We start from the raw sequence: 24,952 nt of genomic DNA, 5'->3' as shown, positions 1-24,952 counted from the left end.
GGTGTTCAGCAGTGCTCTGGGGGTGTTCTGGGGTGTTCTGGGGGTGTTCAGGGGTGTTCAGCGGTGCTCTGGGGGTGTTCAGCGGTGCTCTGGGGGTGTTCAGGGGTGTTCAGCGGTGCTCTGGGGGTGTTCAGCGGTGCTCTGGGGGTGTTCAGGGGTGTTCAGTGGTGCTCTGGGGGTGTTCAGCGGTGCTCTGGGGTGCTGACACTGTGAGGAATAATCAGTCGAACACACTTCCCCAGCTGTCTTCCCGTTGGACCCTTTCTTGCGCCGTGTGCTGCAGTGGCGGCTGGCAGTGTGCTGTAACAGTACGTCAGGTCCTGTTCTTTCTGCTGTTCTCACGAGTCTGAATCAGACTTCATTTTCCACAAGTTTCCCCTTGTAACCTCATCTCATCACTTCGCCTTTCCTTATTAAGTCCCCAGGAAGCGTGGTTATTACAAGTGATAAACTTTAACTGTCCTAGTTGTACCTCCCCCCCGTTTTACAACATTTCCTAGCCCTAACAGGTAAATTGTTAGTAAACCTGCTAGTCAGACATTTGCAGTCTCCATTAACCTTTGTATGAGGACACACTGGTTACACTCAGCTTGACCGGGGCTCCTTTTATCTTACCGCTGGTAATGCATTCAAGGACGACCTGAAACTGTTGGTCAAAGTACAGTATGTTGTACAAAAAAGGATATTCAGAGCAAGTTGGAACATTACAAAATGCGTTTACTGGATAAAAAATACTTGAACAGAACACTTAATGAACAGAAAAACAAAACGCATGGAGATAAACCTTTCACAGTTTTGACCTCATCCAAGACACATGAGCCTCTCCTGTGGAGCAGTCTAAACAGCGAATAGCCAGTCTTTACTCAACACTTCACAGTCCGTCGTGACAGTGGGAATAAGAGATAACGGTCCTTATCACTCTGGTGCCTATTCTTCAAGTCCAATGTATTTCTTCAAACCCCATATCAGCAATCGCAAGCAAACATACAAAAACAAGTCCAGATGCGAGAGGTTTCATTTGTAATCCACGGTGTGGTAGAGAAAATTCAAACCCCTAACAGTTCTTCATCCCCATGTCCACGAACAGTGTGGGTCTTCAGAGAACTTTTTAATCCTTCCCAGTATCGACTCCCTTTTCATAGGAAAAAAAAACAACCCCAAGGACAATCCTTATTTTGAGAGCCCTGTTGAATAATAGCCTTTTAGATGCTGCATGATAACTAGGTGATCTAATCAAGACACCTGGGGTGACTGGAGCAAATGGATAAAAAGAAACATTGAACACCCAGGCAGGGTAAGAACCAACCTCTCTAATAATGCTTGTTGTGGACCTGTTGTTACAAGCATCCAGAGAACCTTGTCCAGGTTTCAACACCATCCCTGAAGTGCAGCAGGTGTTAGATCTCCTTCATGACACACGGGGATACATACAGTGGGTCTCTTTCAGTGATGGAAAGAAGCTTGCTTTTTGCATGTGAAGCCCAAGGATCAGAAATCACCAATTCCTTCTTCAAGATCTGAAGCAGCGTTTGTGCAACAGCATCACATTCTAGACTGTATTATAGTCTGTTTGACATGGAGCTCCCAGTCCAGAATATCCTGTTGCTCAGCATAACAGCGGCCATCCTTAAGTTACTGAAGAATTGGATATATTAAAAGCTCTTGGTAGATCAGATAGACAAGCGAAACCCAGCAGTGCACTGATCCAGTTTAGCACTGACAGAGATCTTCCATCCTTAGAAAGCACACTTTAGGTAGAAAGTACAGTATATTCTAAAGTATTGTAATAAATGAACAAACTGGAAATGGAAAAAGTATTTTGATGCACATATAAAAAACCAGTGAAAAATATGTAAATATCAACAGTTGTATCTGAATGGCTGGCTGGGCTGTCTCTGTACATGACAATTAGCTTCTGTGCTCTTTAGGCTCTTCTTGTGAAACTGAAAATGGGAGAGACAGTCACAGAGTGTATCTCAGTAGGAGAGAGGCAGTAATGAGCTCACAGTGTCTTCCTCTGGAACATGACAGACAGAGACAGTGTATCTCAGTAGGAGAGAGACAGCCTCCATGTCAGCCTCCTGGAGATGACACAGATAAGGTGGACAGTGAACTCAGTAGTACAGGACTGCATCCTGCGCTCTCCTGGTCTTCCTCCTGAAGTTCACCCTGGCATACTCTGTGCACTCGCTGGCCAGGGTTCCAGCAGCAGGAGGGGGTTCTGGTGCAAAATGGCTCCCCTGCATCTTCCCTCCACCCGTTACCTCTGCATACACTGTATGGACCTCTCCAGCAGGGGGCACTGCTCTTGGCTTCCATCTCTTCATGTCCAAATTTGCGTAGGTCACCTCTTCTTGACGCTGCAGGGCCCCAAAACACAGAGAAATTAAAGAGATAATCACTGCACAACTCAGAAGATTCTGAACAGTGATTCAGTTCTTGATTTGAGTCTGCTGGGCTCTGTTTCCACTCTGAGCTCCTCGGGTTCAATATTTCAGAGCCCAGCAGTGAGACGGCCCCAGGGGGGCCAGAGAGTCCGTGAAGAGGAGCAGAACCAGGACCAGACCCACAGCAGCTCTTTACACAGAGAGCTGTGGGCTGAGAGAACACACTGCCTGTCCCTCCACTCAGGCTGGCTCTCTGGGATCCCTCAAGCAAGACTGGAAGAGAGTCTAGGATTGTTGGTCCACTAAGTGGTCAGCTGAACAAAGGAGTCAAATGGATGATATTGCGTGTGGTAGAGCTCTGACATCACAGTGTTCATACTGTGACCGCATCTCTAGGCTCAGCAATTGAATCCAAAAGAAAAGAGCTCTGTTAAGGTACTTTTCTACTATCATGTGCTCAGGGTCTTAAAAAGAATCTGTATTAATCGGAACCTTTATCTTAAAAGATAAAGGTACCAATCTTAAAAGATAAAGATACTAACCCCAGGCATCAGTATGGCTAGTTACACTAGAAATTCAGAATCTCTTCCAGGATTATTAGTGAATTTAATCTGTATATATATAGTTTTGAACTTAAGGTTACAGTTACATCATTCCCTGTTTTACATATCTTTTTTCTGAATGACATTAGCTGTCATGCTCCTCAGTGAAAAAGCTACAGTAGGTCCATCAGAGCTGCTTGTAAATGAGAGCGGTAATTTCTAAACTAGACACTCTAGAGATGTCAGGACTCCAGTCCAGGATGAATCCTTAGAGCCTGGAGATCACAGTCAGGGTCCTAATCCAGACTCTAAGGTTAGAGCAGAGAGCATGAACTCACACTTTCCTGAGCTCCAGTGTTGGAAGGAGAACTGTGAAGACAGAAGAAAAAGACAGGATAAGTACTCTGTTAAATATAAATTACTTCTTTAAATATCACAATTATAATACTGTATTTATTTCTGCTGGAAAAAAGTTCAAAACCTGTTATAGACAGCAGAATAGAAAAATAGTGCTAAATGCATTGAGCTCACTAATATGAACATTCTCTGTGTTTCCTGTTACACAGTACCTGTCTTCATCTCTGGGCTTTTTACCTGTCAAGAGAAAAGAGACCTGAGTGAGTGATTCTGGAGAATGTAGCTTAACACACAGTTAAACAGTAATAGTCTGCAAGTGATCCTGAACACAGCAGTGTGAGGAGTGACAAGGGCTCTGGACTTGTGACCAGCTGTGGGTTCAGAGATCCTGAACACAGCAGTGTGAGAAGTGACAAGGGCTCTGGGCTGGTGAGCTGTTGTGGGTTCAGAGATCCTGAACACTGCAGTGTGAGGAGTGACAAGGGCTCTGGACTGGTGACCAGCTGTGGGTTTAGTGATCCTGAATGATAATGATAATGGCGATGTTGATGTTGACGGTAATGATGATGATGGTGATGATGATGGTGATGGTGGTGATAGTGATGATGGTGATGATGATTACCTCGGAGTCTGCAGTACAGCACTAGAGCCACAATTCCCAAACACACAGCTCCTCCACCAGCTGCCCCAGCGTATAGAAGGACTCTGTCATCAGCCCCTGTAACACAGAGACACATTACTGCAGCTCCTCTCTAGACTCTCAACACTGACTGTCATCAGGACTGACAGATACAGTCATCCTGATGTGTGTGATTTTGAAATATTGCAGAGGCAATTGAGTGGTACATTTTATGTGTTTATTTTTGTGATTTTTTTAATACCTATGTTTAAAATATATTTTTTCTTGTTTCTTTTATGCATTCGTACACAATGACTGTAATCAGTAATAGAGCAGCTACTGTACATCTTACACTATACATCTCTTAAGTGAATTATGTAAATAGAGTATCTTAGTCAATGTGCTCTGTTTGTACTCAAGAACAAAGCTTATACAAAATCTCTGGACACAACAAAGAAAGACAGTCCTGTAGTAGCAGCTGTTTCTGTCCCTGTACGTCTCTCCAGAACATCCTGTGACCACAGTATCTTACCAAAGCAGTGATCCTCAGGTCTGACTGGGAGTGTCTCAGTGCTGACTGGGTTAGAGGCCACACAGCTGTAGGAGTGAGAGAATCCCTCTGTCTCCAGAGGGAGAGTCTGGAGAGTCTCCAGAGGGAGAGTCTGGAGAGTCTCCAGAGGGGTGTTGAGATCAGGGTTGCTGGTGTGGTTGAGTGTCTCTCCCTCTCTCTGCCAGGACAGGGTCACCTCTCTCCCGTTACTCACAGAGCACAGCAGAGAGCAGCTCTCACTGCCCTGGGACACTCTGGACACCTGAGGTCTGGACACTCTGTCTGTAGAGACACAGACTTAAATCAGACTTTTCAAACTTGGTTGGACCTGACAGGTTCACTTAAAAACAAAACCTCAGCATAGTTCTGAGTCATAATAATTCCAAATATATACGAACACTTTACTGACATGTAGTAATATAACACAGTATAGTGTACTGACTGGACACTACAGTACATTAACACTGCACTGAGAGAGAGGGGTTAATACAGTCCAGACACACTGACTGGACACTACAGGACATTAACACTGCATTGAGAGAGAGGGGTTAATACAGTCCAGACACACTGACTGGACACTACAGGACATTAACACTGCATTGAGAGAGAGGGGTTAATACAGTACAGACACACTGAACACTACAGGACATTAACACTGCACTGAGAGAGAGGGGTTAATACAGTCCAGACACACTGACTGGACACTACAGGACATTAACACTGCATTGAGAGAGAGGGGTTAATACAGTACAGACACACTGAACACTACAGGACATTAACACTGCACTGAGAGAGAGGGGTTAATACAGTCCAGACACACTGACGGGACACTTCAGTTAAGCATCACTGTATTATTACTGTATGTGTCCACAATCAGAAGCTGAGTTTATAGAAGAGCTCTTTACACAATAAGCAAGACAGTCCTGTAGTAGCAGCTGCTTCTTTCCCTGTACGTCTCTCCAGTAGATCCTGTGACTCTAGTATCTTACCAAAGCAGTGATCCTCAGGTCTGACTGGGAGTGTCTCAGTGCTGACTGGGTTAGAGGCCACACAGCTGTAGGAGTGAGAGAGTCCTTCTGTCTCCAGAGGGAGAGTCAGGGGGGTGTTGAGATCAGGGTTGCTGGTGTGGTTGAGTGTCTCTCCCTCTCTCTGCCAGGACAGGGTCACCTCTCTCCCGTTACTCACAGAGCACAGCAGAGAGCAGCTCTCACTGCCCTGGGACACTCTGGACACCTGAGGTTTGGACACTCTGTCTGTAGAGACACAGACTTAAATCAGACTTTTCAAACTTGGTTCGACCTGACAGGTTTACTTAAAAACAAAACCTCAGCATAGTTCTGAGTCATAATAATTCCAAATATATACTAATACAGTACAGACATACTGACTGGACACTCCAGTACATTAACACTGCACTGAGAGAGAGGGGTTAATACAGTCCAGACATACTGACGGGACACTTCAGTAAAGCATCACTGTATTATTACTGTATGTGTCCACAATCAGAAGCTGAGTTTATAGAAGAGCTCTTTACACAATAAGCAAGAGAGTCCAGTAATGACAGCTGTTTCTGTCCCTGTACGTCTCTCCAGTAGATCCTGTGACCACAGTATCTTACCAAAGCAGTGCTCCTCAGGTCTGACTGGGAGTGTCTCAGTGCTGACTGGGTTAGAGGCCACACAGCTGTAGGAGTGAGAGAGTCCTTCTGTCTCCAGAGGGAGAGTCAGGGGGGTGTTGAGATCAGGGTTGCTGGTGTTTGTCAGTGTCTCTCCCTCTCTCTGCCAGGACAGGGTCACCTCTCTCCCGTTACTCACAGAGCACAGCAGAGAGCAGCTCTCACTGACCCTGATTCCTCTGTTTATTTGGGGTTTAGACACTCTGTCTGTGGAGAGAACATCAGTCAGACTCTTCACCCCTGTTCATTACTGACTGTCCCCAGACTCAGTCTGGGAGCTCAGTCAGGTAGATCCTGTGACCACAGTATCTTACCAAAGCAGTGCTCCTCAGGTCTGACTGGGAGTGTCTCAGTGCTGACTGGGTTAGAGGCCACACAGCTGTAGGAGTGAGAGAGTCCTTCTGTCTCCAGAGGGAGAGTCAGGGGGGTGTTGAGATCAGGGTTGCTGGTGTGGGACAGTGTCTCTCCCTCTCTCTGCCAGGACAGGGTCACCTCTCTCCCGTTACTCACAGAGCACAGCAGAGAGCACCTGTCACTGACCCTGATTCCTCTGTTTACTTGGGGTTTGGACACTCTGTCTTTAGAGAGACAAAATACAGTAAGACGTTATAACACTGGTTAGTACTCACAATCACCCAGAGTATACTACAGGTTTTCAGAGAGAGGGATGAACTGACTGGACACTACAGCACATTAACACCCATTACAGTGCATTAATAATTCCTGACCTTTCCTGCTTTCTTCTGCCCCTCTCCTGCTCTCCTGCCCCTCTCCTGCTCTCTCCTGCCCCTCTCCTGCTCTCTCCTGCCCTCTCCTACAGTTACTGTATATCCCCACAAACAGCACCAATTTCATCCACAGAGACATGTGATCATGAGGCCTGTGGTCATGAACCTCCTGCCCCCACGCAGAGAACTGCCCCCAGTGGGGTGAGGAAGGGAACCGGGGGGCAGAAAACCCCTGCTGACTGAGGCAGGGTGTGGAGAGCTGACAGTGTCCCTCAGCTCTGCTCCCGCCAGTTGGGTCTAGTCCACAGGCACAGGCCTGTCGGGCACAGTGTGCAGGAAGACTGCAGCTCACCTGTGATTGGGGCCCAGCGGTGGGGATGTGGCAGCAGACATGATTATATTACCCCACATTGCACAGGCCCTTGTACACCTTCGCCCTCCTCTTCCTTATCCCCTGTCCCACACCATCCAGAGCCACTGACCGAGGCTCTGTGTCCAGTAAGGGTCCTGCTACATCAACATCGTCAAGCCATGATCTACTGCATGACATGGTCCACTCTGGGGCCCTTATTCATTAGAGACAGATATCTGGGTGCCTTCGCCTTCCTCCTCCTTGCTCCCAGCACACAGACCCCTCTCCCTCCACCAGCCGCCTGTTCCTTCTCCACCTTTCAGAAACCCTGACGCACTGGGAGCCTTATCTACCTGTGCTCAAGCACCGACTGACTGATGGGTGAACAATTGTGTACCAGTGAGGACAGGGGAGGGGAACAGGGCTGGAGGTATTCATGGCTGGGGAGCAGGAAACCAGGCCCTGACTGGAGAAGAGTGCTCAGGGTGCCGAGAGCTGACATTGTCCACCACTGTCCTCCACTGTCCTCCTCCAGCTGCTTGTTCCTGCTCCATCGCTCAGCAGCACTAACGCACTGGTGACCTAGAATACTATACCTGTGCTCACGTAGGGATTGATCGTTGAGCACTTGTGTACCTGTGAGATGAGGTTGCACACACATGGGACGGGTTTTTTTCAGCTGTGAAATGAATGAATTCCTCTTGTTTCACACGTCTCACTCGATTGGTTTGTGTACCAGCTGCAGAGATCTGCAGGCACTGCTTTGCACATTCATTGTGCCTGACATTTACATTTCGTGTGAACACAACCACGTGTGTGTTTCCCAAACCACGCTTCAATTGAGGGGTTTGTATTCACTCTTTGGAAAATGTGGACAAGCTTTCAGGAATTGTGTTGAAGGAACTGAGAAAAACTTATACAGTATAGTAGAGATTCATTAAAGTCTAAACTATTGTTTAGTCAGCATATCTGGAGTGTGAGCAGGTCTGTGTATCAGTCCATTTGGGTGTAGAAGCAGATCAGATGTATTGGTAATTCTCAATCGTCTTTTTTTGTACAGGGTATCTGTCAGTGATCAGTAGCAGTCTGTAGAGAGTCACAATAAGCAAGAGAGTCCAGTAATGACAGCTGTTTCTGTCCCTGTACATCTCTCCAGTAGATCCTGTGACCACAGTATCTTACCAAAGCAGTGCTCCTCAGGTCTGACTGGGAGTGTCTCAGTGCTGACTGGGTTAGAGGCCACACAGCTGTAGGAGTGAGAGAGTCCTTCTGTCTCCAGAGGGAGAGTCAGGGGGGTGTTGAGATCAGGGTTGCTGGTGTTTGTCAGTGTCTCTCCCTCTCTCTGCCAGGACAGGGTCACCTCTCTCCCGTTACTCACAGAGCACAGCAGAGAGCAGCTCTCACTGACCCTGATTCCTCTGTTTATTTGGGGTTTAGACACTCTGTCTGTGGAGAGAACATCAGTCAGACTCTTCACCCCTGTTCATTACTGACTGTCCCCAGACTCAGTCTGGGAGCTCAGTCAGGTAGATCCTGTGACCACAGTATCTTACCAAAGCAGTGCTCCTCAGGTCTGACTGGGAGTGTCTCAGTGCTGACTGGGTTAGAGGCCACACAGCTGTAGGAGTGAGAGAGTCCTTCTGTCTCCAGAGGGAGAGTCAGGGGGGTGTTGAGATCAGGGTTGCTGGTGTTTGTCAGTGTCTCTCCCTCTCTCTGCCAGGACAGGGTCACCTCTCTCCCGTTACTCACAGAGCACAGCAGAGAGCAGCTCTCACTGACCTGGGACACTCTGGACACCTGAGGTCTGGACACTCTGTCTGTAGAGACACAACATACTGTATAGAGAACCTTCAAAACTTGTCAAAACTTTGAACAGAATGGAGATACTGAATATACAATGTGAGGTGGAATTTCAATTTAGTCATTTGCGATCTTTCATGATCTTTCAAATTTCACTCTGCTTAGTTTGTTTGATGACATAGAAGAAAGATATAAGAGGTGAAGAAGGGGTTAACTGAGTCCTTTCTGCACGAGGACTGGACTTCGAAGTAACAGGTTAGAGTTAGGAAAGGGGGATAACTGATAAGGATTCCAGAGGCCAGCTAGGAAACCCCCCAGGGAAGGAAACCTAACTGACCATTAAGAGTGACCAAAGTCTGTGAACTGGCCGGACACCGTGAACTCCCCCCATTACCATGGTAACGAGCTGCGTCAGAAGCATCAGAAAAGGGCCATATAGACTGGACGTTTTGTACTGGTACTTCGAACAATACTTCGGTTTTACTGTTCCTTGCATGCAATAAAACTCATCTGTTTAAACTTCATCTCGGGACCCAGAACTTCTTTGTCTGTTACAACAGCATATTCAAATCATTTTACAACATCTGATTTTCCTCCTGTGCATTTAGCAGTTTGTTTCATTTGTCATTCAGAAAATAAACCCAGAAAGAGATGTTGTCTTGCCAGAAGTTAGTACGGAAGTGGTATAAAAGAGAAGAGCAAGACACGCGAGGAAGACACTACACTTTGAAATGCACATAAAACTATTCCTCAACACAGATTTTAAGTAGCAGTTTTATACTCTTGAAGATGTTGTTGTCCAATCAGTGTGTCTCCTGACACATTCAAATCCTTTTACAACTTATCAAAGGTACAGTCATATTATTCAGCCAGTGTATTTTTCCTGCCAATTCAACAATCAAACACTGCATGATTAATGATGTTGATGTTCTTCTGATAGCTGGTCAGAGCAAGTGTGACTACACAAAGTAGGCCCGCACTCTTGACTCGATATGAAGCTCTCCACAGCCGAGGTCTTGTACAACAATAATTCAGTGAACCACGTGAGAAAGTGGCACTCCAAAGGAATCACCACCACCTTGAAAGTCAAGCTGATGTTCAAGTGAACACAGACCAAAGATCGGTGGACACAGTCCCAGTACAGAGGTGAACACACTGACACTTACCGTACACAGTCAAGCGGAATTCCACTGTGGGCTGTTCTCCCTTTCTCTCCACTGTATAAACCCCAGTGTCCTGTGAGATCAGGGCTGTGATCGTGAAGAATCCAGTGACATTGTCCCAGGTGACTCTCTTTGCGTATCCGCTCACAAGCACAGTGAAGGCTCCACCACTACTGACAGAGGCTAGAGTGGTTTTGGATTCTCCATATTTCAAATACCCCTGCTGGGTTACTGGGGATTGGAAAGTGACCGACTGTCCTACAGCACGAGTCAGCTGCCTGTTTTCAGACTGGGAGGACTGGGAGGTGGCCAGCTGTGAGCCTGTGAGGGAGAGAGAGAGTGAGAGAGATTAACTTCACTGCCTCGTGCCTCAAGAAGCTGGTCAGTCTCCACACAGCAGCCCCACTGTGACCCGACTCTTCCTTTAGCGTCAGGCTTCGGCAGGTAGGATCCGTGTTCAATGTTTCTGTCCCGTGTATTGATTTCAGACGCTCCAGTTGTTCTCCTAACACTACTGTTTGATTTGTATTCCTCTCGATTCAATACAGTGGAGGTCAGGTAACCCAGCGCTACTATTTGGTTGTTAGTAGCCAATTGATCCAAGGATCAGCTTGATTCCAGCTTGATTCTCGGAAAACAAAACAGGCTATCAGCCTCAAAAATCAAGGTAGCTTGTCCCACACTCCCACACCCCTTTGTGTAAAGAAGTGCCTCCTGGTCTTTCTACATAGTTGCCACTTTTGCAATCTGGTTTTTGTTTCACTGTGGATTCTGGAGCCTGCTGGGCTAACTCTGTCAGAGTCTTTGAGGCTTTTAAAAAGTTGAATCTGATCGCCTCATGGTCTTCCCTGTTCAAGACGAACACTGTGTGATCCCTTCAGCATGCTGGTGAACGACACTCCCTGGAGCCCCAGAATGCTCTTCTCTGGACTGACTCTAAAGTAGCAATGTCTTTTCGTAACATGGTGACATACTGTAAATTACAGGATATACAATATTCAAAAGTATTGTTTAAAGGTGTGTTGGCCCAGTTTCATAATACTGAACTGAACATTAAGAAAAAACGCATGAAATCACCATTCACAGGAACATGTGAAACACCGAAACCGCATGGTTGAGCTCCTTACTCTCGTGCCCAGTGTCATGCAACACAACCTAGTCCCTTGAGATCCGCGACTAGTACATTCTGTGTACACGCACAGCGGGTTTTGCTCGTAATAAAAAAATGTCTTCGATCGGCGATACTCGCGGCGCCCCTGACCGACAATGGTGCCTCCCCAAGGCTGTGCAACGCACAGTTTGGGAGCCACTGCCTTAACAGACAGGAGAGCGGACTGATCCGAATGTCCGGAGACCCTTTCTGACTCCACCGTGTCAGAGCAAGGCGTGTTCTCTGGTGAAGCCCCACAGCTCTGTACTGAGGACCTGACTCCTGTCCCACCAGCAGGTCTTCAGCTCAGAGACGTGCCCTCCCTGGACACAGACAGCACAGGCACAGACAGGAGCAGACACCCCAGGAACAGCCCTACCGTTCAGCCAGCAGACGCCCAGCAGCAGAAGAGCGTGGAGCCTCATGTCTGAGTCCCGTCGTCTCTGCAGCAGGGACTCGCTCGTGCAGGTCTGGGCCCACCGTAGCCACTCCTCTTCCTCCTCCTCTCCTTCAGAAACTCTCTCCAGGCATGAAGCCGCCCAGCTGCAGTCCAGCGATTCTAGCTCTCCTCCTCCAAAGGGGTTGGTGGGTTCAGACGCAAGAGCAGAACTGCGATTCTGGTTAACTTTGCATATGCAACTGTTACTCTTAATCATAGTGTCAATGAGGCTCATCACTTAATATCTTGAATCTACATTTTTCAAAGATGTGACATGAGGTGAAAAGACCTCTTTTCTGCTCTAGTTCCTTATTGACTGTCTTCAGCACCAGGGCGGTGTGGTGGCTCTGTGGCTAAGGATCTGCCCCTGTGGCTGGAGGGTTAGCGGTTTGTACTGTATGCCGCGGCTGGCAGAGGAATCCCACTCCGTTGGGCCCCTGAGCAAGGCCCTTCACCCCAGCTGCTCCAGGGGCGCCGTATAAATGGCTGACCCTGCGCTCTGACCCCAAACTTCACTCTCCCTGATCTGCGTGCCTGTGTGTTTCATGGAGAGCAAGCTGGGATATGCGAAAAGACAAATTCCTAATACCAGAAATTGTATCTGGCTAATAAAATGATCTAATCTTATCTGTAGATGTAATGTTCTTATTAGCCGGGATGTGATTATTCATCGGAAAGAGCTGCTACATGTCATCCCATCAGTTGCAACATCACAGCCGTGTGGTCTGAGGAAGCTGGCAGCTCTCTGCTTCATTTAGCACAGCAGCTGCTGGAGAGCCCGAGTCCTGAAACTCTCCTTCGCACTTTGAGCAGAACGAGATACTCTAAATATGTTCACCTCTGGCAGCTTCTGGGGCACTATGGACACGCATCACATGTGTACTGTATCTCCTTGCATCCCTACACCATGACCAAAGTGCTTTAGAAAGAAGTAAAGTACTTTAGAAGACAGTACTTCAGGGATTTCACTTAAAAGAAAAGGAGTCCAAAAAATAGAATCACTGAATTAGAATGATATTAGAAAAGCCAAGACATCGAGGGTAGACAGAGGGTAATAAGATTGCAATGGAGGGTGAAGTCAATAATAAATGTATTGTTTTGCAGTGAAGTGTCTCGAGAGACAACCAGGTTTCTCTTTAAGATGGCGAAAGGGAAATGGGTGGTCGTAAGAGACTATTTCACTCAGATGTTAACCAAGGAGGAACCAGACACATGCAAATGAACCCGTCTCCAGGGCCTGGATGGTATTCTACCGATTCTATCTGAAGAAACGAGATGCTGTTCATGGGCCGCTGGCTCAACTCTTGTAGCAGTCTCTCCAGACAGGGGCCAGAGGCAGGGATAGAGAAAAGCTCATGTAGTCCCCATCCGTCCAAGAAAGGTGAGAAAACAGAGCCGAGTAATTCAAGACCAGCAGGTCTGTACGTCTGATGCATGCGAGGTTATTGAAACGGTTAAAATGAGAGGATCATCTGTATTGCAATAGGAGAGACTGTTATGACTTTAAAAGATCAACAGGAATTTAGAAAAGGTAGATCTTGCTTATCTTGTTAGAGTGCTTTGAACAAGCTGCAACAGCAGTGAAAACACAGTGACAACGTGATCTGTTCGATTTGCACAAGGACCACAACCGTCATTTATATCCCCGTTCTAGATCCAGGTACTGTACAGTTACTAAACTAGTCTTCAGGTGTGAGCACCTGAAGAAGGCTCCACGGCCAAAACGTTGTGTTTTCTTTCTTCTCTTTCCAGCATGGAATAAACCTATTACTTGTTCCTTATACTGTATATACGGTCTCTCTCTCTCACACACAGGTTAAGCAACAATTACCGAGGCTGCCGAACGCTACTGTGCCACACACACACACAATCCTTGCCTGCCTCTGATGTGAGGTTTTGGTCTTCTAGACCAGACGCAGGCATCGTGGCTTGGAATTGAATATGGCGATAATCTCGTCACTGTCTAAGAGTCGGCACATTCCCGTTCAAATGACAGCTAGTTTGCAAAGGTCTCTCAGATGAGGACTTTGTCTTTAGCTGAAGAAAAGCTGCAAGAGCTCATTTTCACTTGTTGCTTGGAACAGTTCTAAGGATTTCGTATGCCTGCTTTCAGATTGTTCAGTAGTTTTACGAGTAACTTTGAAGTTAATATTTTATTGCAAAACACAATGAAGACAGTGCAAAACGGAAGATTCAAAATCCGTCCGAAATATTGTATTTAAAATACCATGCAGGGTTTTCCTTGAGCTTCGTGAAGTTGCCCCCCCTACAGACAGCACAAACGATGAAACCCACCTCATTCGTTTGTGCCGGTGAAAGTACCGTTTCTGCTGCTTTCGTTCCCGAGATATAGCGCCTCGTTTCTCCGGCGATCACGTGACTATGCGGGTGCCTTTGACCTCCAGTGACCCCGTCTGCCGAGTTCAAGCGTCTGTTACCGGTGCGAGAGTAACAGTTCTGAACTTTGTTCCTCTGTGTGTCCGGGTGGGGGTACGGCGGTAGATTTTGCATTTAATATAAGTATCTTCTGTGCGTTTGTGTGAGCAGGAAAATTAAATTAAAAAAGGCTTGAATCTGCAACTTTACTAACTTTACTAACAAGACCACTGTTGCACTTTTTATACAAAACACGTTCGTTAACGTGAAAAAGAACCAGGGTGTTTTTTAAGGGTACGTACAAGGTTGTCGCGGGTGGAAAATAACAGAAGCAATACTGGAAAGTCCACCGTCTCACACCTGCGGACCGCGGCAATATTGGAAACATATTTTTTTATTTTCACATAACAGAAGTGAACATATATCTGAATTCTTTAATAAACTGGCATTATCCGTGTGTTGTATCTACAGGGGGCTTATGCGCAGACATGAAGCGATGAGCTCACAGTCCTTTTATCTTCGTGTTTCCGGCCAGTCCTTGGTGTAGAGTACAGCGTGAAGGCACACCTGCCCTCTGAAGACACAGGTATGGGCGCCTGTGTGAGATCCTCAGGTGAAGTCGAGTCTTCTGCAGTCTGCAATGTAATGACCCAGACATGTTTGCACGTCCTGCTCCACGAAGTTGCCCACCCGCCCGTCGAACAGCACAAACGACGAAACTCACCGCAACCGTTAGTGCTGCGTTTGTGCCGGTTTGTGTCGCTGTAAGTAGCGTTTGTGCTACTTTCGTTTCCGAGATACTGTATAGCGCCTTGTTTTTTCGGGTAATCACGTGACTTTACAAGGCTGTTTACAGGTACCAACAAACTCGGTACTTGAGCTCCTGATTGTGATGAAAACAATGGGGGCAATTTGTTTTCCGAGTCTGTCTGGTCGGGTGGGGTGGATGTTTCAATATATTTCAATATAGCGCCTTCTTTTCCTGGCTGTGACGCCACTCTGTGACGTAAAAACAGCAAAGAGACGATCACCAGATCTTTCAGTTGTGATCAGTTGACCCCAGACTTTGCAGCCTTTACTATAATAAACACTTACATTTAGGGAGGAGTTGCTATGTTAGTTCACTGGGTTAGGTGTTTTCTTTTCATTTTTAACCATGTTCTCGATCGAACGGTATTGCTTGTGTACCTTTCTTTAAAAAAAATATTTTAGAGAACAAAACAAAACCATTTTACATATGAACAGCCATTATTCAGCCTTACACCACAGGCACAAATTCCTGTTTGTTCCCCTATTTTTTACAATTATATAACTTTTTAACAAAACTATACAGTATACATTCAAAAGAAGGAAGATGTATACATTTATGAATTTGAAAAGGGAGGAGATTATATAAATGTATTTTATTAAATTTCAGTTATTTTGTATCTCAACAAAATCTGACCTAAAAGGTTTAATGTACTGAACCCATCAAGACCAATATTTGACCATTTTTTTCAGTTGTAATTTTAGTGAAAATGTGATTTTTTCCATTATATATATTTCTTTTATTACTTCAATCCAATCATTCATTGCTGGTAGATCTGTGAGAAGCCACTTTCTTGTTACAGCTTTCTTCCCTGCTGAAATAAGGATTCCAAACAAATATTCGTCACTTCCCCTCCAAACAAAATCCAGTTTACCGAAATATAGAGCCTCAAATGTAAAGGGTACATTCCTTTCAAATATAGTTTCCAGGGCCTCATGTAACTCCTTCCAGAAAAGCTTTATTTTAGGGAAGTTCCAGAATATATGCCAATGATCACCTTGGTCTCCACACCGTCTCCAACACTTCGAGTTTTCCTCCGTATGGTGCGCCTTCTGACTCGGAGTAATGAAAAATCAAACAATGTTTTTTCAGCAAAACTCTCTCCATAAATGCGAGTTAGTACATCTCCATTGAAATTCACAATTTTAAGCCACTCTTCATTCGAAATTCGAACTTCACTTTCTTTCACCCATTATCTTTTATATACTCTGTAGAATATGATTTCTTTTCCATGAAACTTTTATATAATCTAGATATAATACCTTCACCTAATTCTGGTTTGTAGGCTTCTGTAACTATTTCACTACCCCATCATTAACAATATCTAAATCTCCCCTTATAATCTCCTTATTAAAATAGTGGCGCATTTGAAGATATCTATAAAAATCTGAATTCTCCAAATTATGTCTCTCCTTCAAATACTGAAAACTTTGTAAATGATTCTTATCCATTATATTACAAAATGCAGTTATTCCTTTTGTAGTTTGTGTACTCCTTTCATTGGTGAAGAGACACCAGTTTCCAAATTACCGCTGGTACAACACGAGAGCCCATATTCACATTTTTAGGTATTAGTTTCAAGATCGCTATAATTTAAGAATAAAAAACAAAATTGAAAGCACGAGCATAATAATATAACGATCATAGACTTTACATTTCTATTCATTTTTGTACAAGTACAAAGCAGAAGGTGTTTCCCCTACCTAAAATATACGATTAAAATTGTCCAAATACCGTGTATTCATTACAGAAAGCAGCGGAGACAGTTATATTGCAAATAAAAATGTATTTATTTCGAAGAGCACGGGACATTGCGAATCAATAAAACGTTAAAAAGACGTTAAAAAATAAGCCGATGTAGTTATTTTGCAAATTAGTAAAGCATTTTAAAACTAGATTCTCACTGACACAGTAAACAAGCCGATCCACCTGGCGCAGCTAGCTCTCAGCTCTCAGACCCGTGATTGGCTAAACCCCCGAACAGTTTGGGTGAAGAGTGAGAATCGACACTCTGATTGGGTAAAGCGCCAAAGCGGAAGTTCTGTGTGTACCGTGTGTGCTGTATGAGCACGCTGGATACACAGTACCACATCCATTGGTTTCCAATTACTGATCAAACTAAGAGAAGTCGCACTGAGGTCAAAACTGAATAGCAGACAAAGAATATCATGGGATCCACAGCGCGTTCACGACTCCGATAGCATGTCACGATAGGAGTGCGCGTATAACGATTACATCGCGATACCCATTGCGACTGGCGCATCACTGTCCATATATCGCAATATGACATACCCCGACAAAACGCCCCCACCCCCATGTCACGACATTGAGTTCACATATCGCAATATGAAACACCCCGACAAAAATGTCCCACCCCCATGTTGCGACATGAAGCCCATATATCGCGATATGAAATACCCCCACAAAATGCCCCGCCCCATGTCGCGACATGAAGCCCTTATATCGCAATATGAAATACCCCCACAAAATGCCCCGCCCCCATGTCGCGACATGAAGCCCTTATATCGCGATATGAAATACCCCGACAAAATGCCCCGCCCCCATGTCGCGACATGAAGCCCTTATATCGCGATATGAAATACCCCGACAAAATGCCCCGCCCCCATGTCGCAACATGAAGCCCATATATCGCGATATGAAATACCAGACAAAAATGCCCCACCCCCATGTCGCGACATGAAGCCCATATATCGCGATATGAAATACCAGACAAAAATGCCCCACCCCCATGTCGCGACATGAAGCCCGTATATCGCGATATGAAATACCCTACAAAAATGCCCCACCCCCATGTCGCGACATGAATCCCGTATATCGCAATATGAAATACCTCGTTGCAATAGGACATACCCTGACAAGATATGCTGACCCCATGTCGCTACACGTCTTATCTGGGTATATCATATCCTGATATGAGATCTTTGTTGCGACAGCGGTCGTGATATACACTGCTGCGATATACTGTACATGGGGTCCATATCATGACATGCTGCGGAGCTCTTGTCGCGATGGTATCCCACAGTTACGCGTTTGGCAACAGCGTGTCTCGGTAGGGAAAGGAAAGGAAAACGTGCCTTAGAAACTAAAAACCATAGATCTGACAATCACGGTGATTTTACATACATTACATCCACAGGTTTATGTCACAGATAGTTAACTTATCGGCATGCGTCATGTCTTAGTATCTTAGGAGGCACATATGTTTATGAATATTGATTGTCTTTTAAAATGTTAAGGGTACGAGCGAAACTGTAACAGAGCGCTTGAACTCGGCAGACGGGGTCACTGGAGGTCAAAGTCGCCGTGCATGGTCACGTGATCGCCGGAAAAGCAAGGCTGTAGCACTGTACAGTAACAAATGAGACCGGTTTGGTTTTAAACTTGTATGAAACCCACAAAATTAGTATTCTATTTTCGATGCCAAAAGACACCTAATTTGGAAAATCCCACAAGACTTAACACTGAATTGGTATAGTCGCACTACAGCGCTAACCAATTCATCGTACCTTTAATTGCAAGAATGGTTTGCTAACAAAAGCGTCAAATACATACTTGGGATGTATTTTAGCTCTGTAAACGTCGTTCGCTTATAAATACTGCAGGGTAATTAGAGGCGATTAGTTCAACTTGAACTGTAAAATGCACATTCGCATCTATCCGTCAACAATACAGCGAACCAATAGAAAACCACATACGTTGAAAAAAATCAAACTCGTAACGTTAAAAAGCAAATCGTGTAACGGAAACAAGGGGAAAAAATCGTAAATTACTTTGGACTGATTGCGTAGCCCTAGGGTCAATGGCTACCGTGGCTACACCCCTGGTGTCCAGTCAGTGTGTCTGTACTGTATTAACCCCTCTCTCTCAGTGCAGTGTTAATGTCCTGTAGTGTCCAGTCAGTGTGTCTGGACTGTATTAACCCCTCTCTCTCACTGCGGTCCTAATGTCCTGTAGTGTCCAGTCAGTGTGTCTGGACTGTATTAACCCCTCTCTCTCAGTGCAGTGTTAATGTCCTGTAGTGTCCAGTCAGTGTGTCTGTACTGTATTAACCCCTCTCTCTCAGTGCAGTGTTAATGTACTGGAGTGTCCAGCAGGGGCATAGCCAGGAATTGATTTTTGGGTGTGGCTGGGCTCTAACTGACCGTCCTGCCAGCATACTGTAGGGGCACCCCTCCTATTTACAATGCAATCCTCAAGGTGCATAATCAAACAGCAGAATTAGCGGAACCTCATACTGTATATACATACTGTCTCTCTCTCACACACAGGTTAAGCAACAATTACCGAGGCTGCCGAACGCTATTGTGCCACGGCGGACACACACACACACAATCAGTGCCTACCTCTGTTGTGAGGTTGTGGTCTTCTAGACCAGACGCAGGCGTCGGGGCTTGGAATTGAATATGGCGATAATCTCGTCACTGTCTAAGAGTCGGCAAATTCCCGTTCAAATGACAGCTAGTTTGCAAAGGTCTCTCAAATGAGGACTTTGTCTTTAGCTGAAGAAAAGCTGCATTAGCTCATTTTCACTTGTTGCTTGGAACAGTTCTAAGGATTTCGTATGCCTGCTTTCAGATTGTTCAGTAGTTTTACGAGTTACTCTGAAGTTAATATTTTATTGCAAAACACAATGAAGACAGTGCAAAACCCAAGATTCAAAATCCGTCCGAAAGATTGTATTTAAAATACCATGCAGGTAAAATACCCTTGCGCTCAGTGAAGTTGCCCCCCCTACAGACAGCACAAACGATGAAACGCACCTCATTCGTTTGTGGCGGTGAAAGTAGCGCTTGTGCTGCTTTCGTTCCCGAGATATAGCGCCTCGTTTCTCCGGTGATCACGTGACTATGCGGGTGCCTTTGACCTCCAGTGACCCCGTCTGCCGAGTTCAAGCGTCTGTTACCGGTGCGAGAGTAACAGTTCTACAACTGTGATCCTCTGTGTGCCCGGGTGGGGATACGGCGGTAGATTTTGCATTTAATATCAGTGTCTTCTGTGCGTTTGTGTGAGCAGGAAAATTAAATTTGTCATGAATATCACATACCTTAATCATACCGTACACCCAGAGTTGCGGGTGTAGTCTCAAAAAGCAAACACTAGCAAACAATTGCATGTTCTTACCAAGAGGCTTTAACGAGCACGTCTTAATGCTTCGTAGCGGTCTGCTTTTTTAAAACCCTGAAGAAGTGAGCAGTTTCTCACTGTCTCCTTCTTAAATAAACACGCGCACCAAGGGACGTGTAAAGATTCGACCAGTCTGTCGAGCCACGTGTTCAAAAAGGCTTGAATCTGCAACTTTACTAACAAGACCACTGTTGCACTTTTTTTACAAAACACATGCGTTAACGTGAAAAAGAACCAGGGTGTTTTTTAAGGGCATTACGTACAAGGGTGTCACGGGTAGAAAATAACACATCCGAGAAGCAACACTGGAAAGTCCACCGTCTCACATCTGCGGACAGCGGCAATATTGGAAACATATTTTTTATTTTCACATAACAGAAGTGAACATATATCTGAATTCTTTAATAAACTGGCATTATCCGTGTGTTGTATCTACAGGGGTCTTATGCGCAAACATGAAGCGATGAGCTCACACTCCTTTTATCTTTGTGTTTCTGTCCAGTCCTTGGTGTAGAATACAGCGTGAAGGCACACCTGCCCTCTGAAGACACAGGTATGGGCGCCTGTGTTAGATCCTCAGGTGAAGTCGAGTCTTCTGCAGTCTCCAATGTAATGACCCAGACATGTTTGCACGTCCTGCTCCATGAAGTTGCCCACCCGCCCGTCGAACAGCACAAACGACGAAACTCACCGCAATCGTTAGTGCTGCGTTTGTGCCGGTTTGTGTCGCTGTAAGTAGCGTTTGTGCTACTGTACTTTCGTTTCCGAGATATAGCGCCTTGGTTTTTCGGGTAATCACGTGACTATCTACAAGGTCGTTTACAGGTACCAACAAACTTGGTACTTGAGCTCCTGGTTGTGATGAAAACAATGGGGGCAATTTGTTTTCCGAGTCTGTCTGGTCGGGTGGGGTGGATGTTTCAATATATTTCAATATAGCGCCTTCTTTTCCTGGCTGTGACGCCACTCTGTGACGTAAAAACAGCAAAGAGACGATCACCAGATCTTTCAGCTGTGATCTTTTGATCAGTTGACCCCAGACTTTGCAGCCTTTACACAAATAAACACTTACATTTAGGGAGGAGTTGCTATGTTATTGCTTGTGTACCTTTCTTTAAAAAAAAAATATTTTAGAGAACAAAACAAAACCATTTTACATATGAACAGCCATTATTCAGCCTTACATCACAGGCACAAATTCCTGTTTGTTCCCCTAATTTTTACAATTATATAACTTTTTAACAAAACTATATACATTCAAAAGAAGGAAGATGTATACATTTATGAATCTGAAAAGGGAGGAGATCGAACAATGTTTTTTACAGAAAGCAGCGGAGACAGTTATATTGCAAATAAAAATGTATTTATTTCGAAGAGCACGGGACATTGCGAATCAATAAAACGTTAAAAAGACGTTAAAAAATAAGCCGATGTAGTTATTTTGTAAATTAGTAAAGCATTTTAAAACTAGATTCTCACTGACACAGTAAACAAGCCGATCCACCTGGCGCAGCTAGCTCTCAGCTCTCAGACCCGTGATTGGCTAAACCCCCGAACAGTTTGGGTGAAAAGTGAGAATCGACACTCTGAGTGGGTAAAGCGTCACAGCGGAAGTTCCGTGTGTACCGTGTGTGCTGTATGAGCACGCTGGATACACTGTACCACATCCATTGGTTTCCAATTTCTGATCAATCTAAGAGAAGTCGCACTGAGGTCAAAACTGAATAGAAGACAAAGAATATCATGGCATCCACAGCGCGTTCACGACTCCGATAGCATGTCACGATAGGAGTGCGCGCATTCCGATTACATCACGATACCCATTGCGAGTGGCGCATCACTGTCCATATATCGCAATATGACATACCCCGACAAAACGCCCCCACCCCCATGTCACGACATTGAGTTCACATATCGCGATATGACAGATGCCCCCCCCCCCCCCCGCGCCCATGTCGCGACATGAATCCCATATATCGCGATATGAAACACCCCGACAAAAATGCCCCACCCTCATGTCGCGACTTGAAGCCCGATATGAAATACCCCGACAAAATGCCCCACTCCCATGTCGCGACATGAAGCCCGTATATCGCGATATGAAATACCCCGACAGAATGCCCCGCCCCCATGTCGGGACATGAAGCCCTTATATCGCAATATGAAATACCCCAACAAAATGCCCCGCCCCCATGTCGCGACATGAATCCCGTCTATCGCAATATGAAATACCTCGTTGCGGTAGGACATACCCTGACAAGATATGCTGACCCCATGTCGCTACACGTCTTATCTGGGTATATCATATCCTGGTATGAGATCTTTGTTGCGACAGCGGTCGTGATATACACTGCCGCGATATACTGTACATGGGGTCCCTATCATGACATGCTGCGGAGCTCTTGTCGCGATGGCATCCCACAGTTACCCGTTTGGCAACAGCGTGTCTCGGTAGGGAAAGGAAAGGAAAACGTGCCTTAGAAACTAAAAACCATAGATCTGACAATCACGGTGATTTTACATACATTACAACCACAGGTTTATGTCACAGATAGTTAACTTATTGGCATGCGTCATGTCTTAGTATCTTAGGAGTCACATATGTTTATGAATATTGATTGTCTTTTAAAATGTTAAGGGTACGAGCGAAACTGTAACAGAGCGCTTGAACTCGGCAGACGGGGTCACTGGAGGTCAAAGTCGCCGTACATGGTCACGTGATCGCCGGAAAAGCAAGGCTGTAGCACTGTACAGTAACAAATGAGACCGGTTTGGTTTTAAACTTGTATGAACCCCACGAAATTAGTATTCTATTTTCGATGCCAAAAGACACCTAATTTGGAAAATCCCACAAGACTTAACACTGAATTGGTATAGTCGCACTACAGCGCTACCCAATTCATCGGATCTTTAATTGCCAGAATGGTCTGCTAATAAAAGCGTCAAATGTATTTTAGCTCTGTAAACGTACTTAAAATACTGCAGGTATTTTAGAAGCGATATGAATAGCTATCTCTAAAATTCACACTCGTATCTATCCGTCAATACTCTCTTAATGTTATTCACGAATTCCAAAACTTAGAACCTCTTCGTGCTGAACTCCTACAGGTCGAGCAGGTATCGAGCTGCTACAAGCAAACGCGTGCGCTGCCGCTTGCGGTCCAGAAACACTTGTATTCGGGAAGCCAGCCTGTACTCCTTAAAACCCGAGATGCCCGTAGCATCTCATGTGTCTTATTTGTTTCGGGACTGGTCTGGTCGTCTAAAGGTGGCTTTTTGAAAAACATAGATATACGTGTTTGTTTTGCCATGTTGGCTAATAAACCAAAAACCTAGTTCTAGATAGCTATAAGAGAGTCTGACAAAAACGACAGCCAATTAAGCTACGGCTACGCAAGCACTACATTTACATAATTTTCTTATCGGTCACAGAAGACACAGCGAGCCCAAAGCAAAATTACATCCGAGGAAAAAATTCAAACAAGGAAAAAAAAAAAGCTTAAATTACTTTGGACTGATGGGGTAGGCCTAGAATCAATCAGGGTGAGCCCAGGCCCACCCGTGACTACGCCCCAGTTTAGCTCCAATCTGGTCTTTCTGAGACATCTGAAAGGAGCTCTCACTTTAGATATCTTCCTTGTCTACCTTCCACTGTCACGCCCGACATCCCTCCCTAGAGGGCGCTCCACTGCTCCCATTATTGTCCGTGTGATTAAGCTCTCCAGGTGTACCCTTTTAGTGTTATTATTTAAAGACCAGCTCCTCCAGTCCTCGGGGCTCATCATTAGGGTAAGATGCCGCGAGGCCCGCCTGGCACCAGGAAACCCTACGACCGTCTCCTGAGGGCACAGGCCTCATCCCCGACACCTCCCGCTTCCTGAGCCCGGGGTCTGGAGGATCTCGCCCCGTCACCCTTGGACCTCCATGTTTTGTCTCTCCGTGTGCTCCCCCCTCCCGGGGATTTGAACTTTGTCGCGTCCCAGGATGGATTCCTTGTTGATGGACTCCTGGACTGTGCTTTGACCTGCCCTTGGACCCGTTTGGATTTGGATGCCGTTTTATCTTCCCCATACACTGCCTCACGGACTGTCACCATTATTTTGTGCACTATTAAACCCCTGTGTGTTACATTTTCACCACGCTTCCTGTTTTCTCCAGCTCTTACCGCATCGCATTGGGCAGTGGTTCTCAAACTGTGGTACGCGTACCGGCAGTGGTACGTGGCGTGCCGCCAGGTGGTACGCCGAATGACCCTGGAATTGTGTTGTCTGCACTGAAAAAATCGGGACGGGTTTTCATATTTTGTATTTTTATACGTGTCGAATACGCAGCCTACATACTACGATACAGTGCGCGCTAATACTTCAGTGGACACAAGAGATACTCTGTAATTCTATACCACTCTATAGGAATGCGTGCTACGGACGCAAGTGACCAATTGTACTTAAAAAAGCTACTGTATCTCCAGCAAATAGGGAGAAAGGAGAATGTGCGTGATTTTGGAACAATGCCAACGTTGTAAATACAGGACTGCATAGAAATGCGTGCTATGAACGCTGGTAATCTTGTGAGCACAGGAAAGCGTGAAAAATAACAGAAAAATATTTAAGAATTGTTCTGAGTTAATTTGAGAAAAATACACCGAGCGTCTCTGTGTTTCTCTCCCATGCGCATGAAATAAATACTTAAAATAAACACTGAAATAAAAACGGAAACGTGGAAAAATGCACGCTTGCGGATTGCTAAAGCAGGTAAGCCCCACACTATTATGTGTGGAGAAAAAGCTGCTGAACAGCTCGACCTGCTGCCCCCCCGAAAGACACAGTCACTCATAGAATTATTGAAATGAAGGATTATATCA

General features: G+C 45.4%; 2 protein-coding genes across 6 annotated transcripts in view; one reads left to right on the top strand and one right to left on the bottom strand.

Annotated features, from left to right (window-relative positions):
- Nucleotides 1–700: 700 nt before the first annotated feature.
- On the bottom strand, nucleotides 701–12,379 carry LOC138239429 (T-lymphocyte surface antigen Ly-9-like). Of its 4 annotated transcripts, XM_069191350.1 has the most exons (12): nucleotides 11,703–12,365; nucleotides 10,177–10,494; nucleotides 8,764–9,027; nucleotides 8,393–8,656; nucleotides 6,445–6,708; nucleotides 6,074–6,337; nucleotides 5,445–5,708; nucleotides 4,438–4,737; nucleotides 3,909–4,004; nucleotides 3,499–3,523; nucleotides 3,268–3,298; nucleotides 701–2,360 (listed from the first exon to the last, which is right to left on the bottom strand). In XM_069191350.1, the coding sequence occupies exons 1-12, from the start codon at nucleotides 11,995–11,997 to the stop codon at nucleotides 2,115–2,117; spliced, it is 2,631 nt and encodes an 876-aa protein (XP_069047451.1). In that variant the 5' UTR covers nucleotides 11,998–12,365; the 3' UTR covers nucleotides 701–2,114. The 4 variants fall into 4 exon arrangements, with proteins under 4 accessions (XP_069047451.1, XP_069047452.1, XP_069047453.1 ...); XM_069191351.1 differs by lacking the exon at nucleotides 4,438–4,737 and having other exon boundaries at nucleotides 11,703–12,368; XM_069191352.1 differs by lacking the exons at nucleotides 8,393–8,656; nucleotides 8,764–9,027 and having other exon boundaries at nucleotides 11,703–12,379.
- Nucleotides 12,380–13,058: 679 nt separating this feature from the next.
- The window catches only part of LOC138239430 (SLAM family member 6-like), a 35,244-nt gene continuing 23,350 nt past the window's right edge, over nucleotides 13,059–24,952 (top strand). Inside the window, exon 1 of one of the 2 annotated variants that reach the window (XM_069191356.1) lies at nucleotides 13,059–13,143. The gene's annotated coding sequence lies outside the window, so the exon portion shown is untranslated. Of the gene's footprint in view, nucleotides 13,144–20,529; nucleotides 20,645–24,952 lie in introns of those variants that run through there. The other variant, XM_069191355.1, reaches the window with a different exon arrangement.

This window comes from Lepisosteus oculatus, chromosome 6 (assembly GCF_040954835.1).
Source record: "Lepisosteus oculatus isolate fLepOcu1 chromosome 6, fLepOcu1.hap2, whole genome shotgun sequence".
Lineage (NCBI taxonomy): Eukaryota > Metazoa > Chordata > Actinopteri > Semionotiformes > Lepisosteidae > Lepisosteus > Lepisosteus oculatus.
Note: the sequence above shows the minus strand (reverse complement) of the source record. Positions and strands in the feature narration are given on the sequence as shown.

Bases quoted from the DNA above. Each gene is read 5' to 3' on its own strand.
- LOC138239429 (XM_069191350.1), bottom strand. From the start codon at position 11,997: ATGAGCCTCATTGACACTATGATTAAGAGTAACAGTTGCATATGCAAA. The intron at 6,338-6,444 runs GTAAGATACTGT...TTCTCTCCACAG, and splicing joins ACCTGAGGAGCACTGCTTTG to ACAGAGTGTCTAAACCCCAA. The intron at 3,299-3,498 runs GTACTGTGTAAC...CTGTCTTCACAG, and splicing joins AAGCCCAGAGATGAAGACAG to TTCTCCTTCCAACACTGGAG.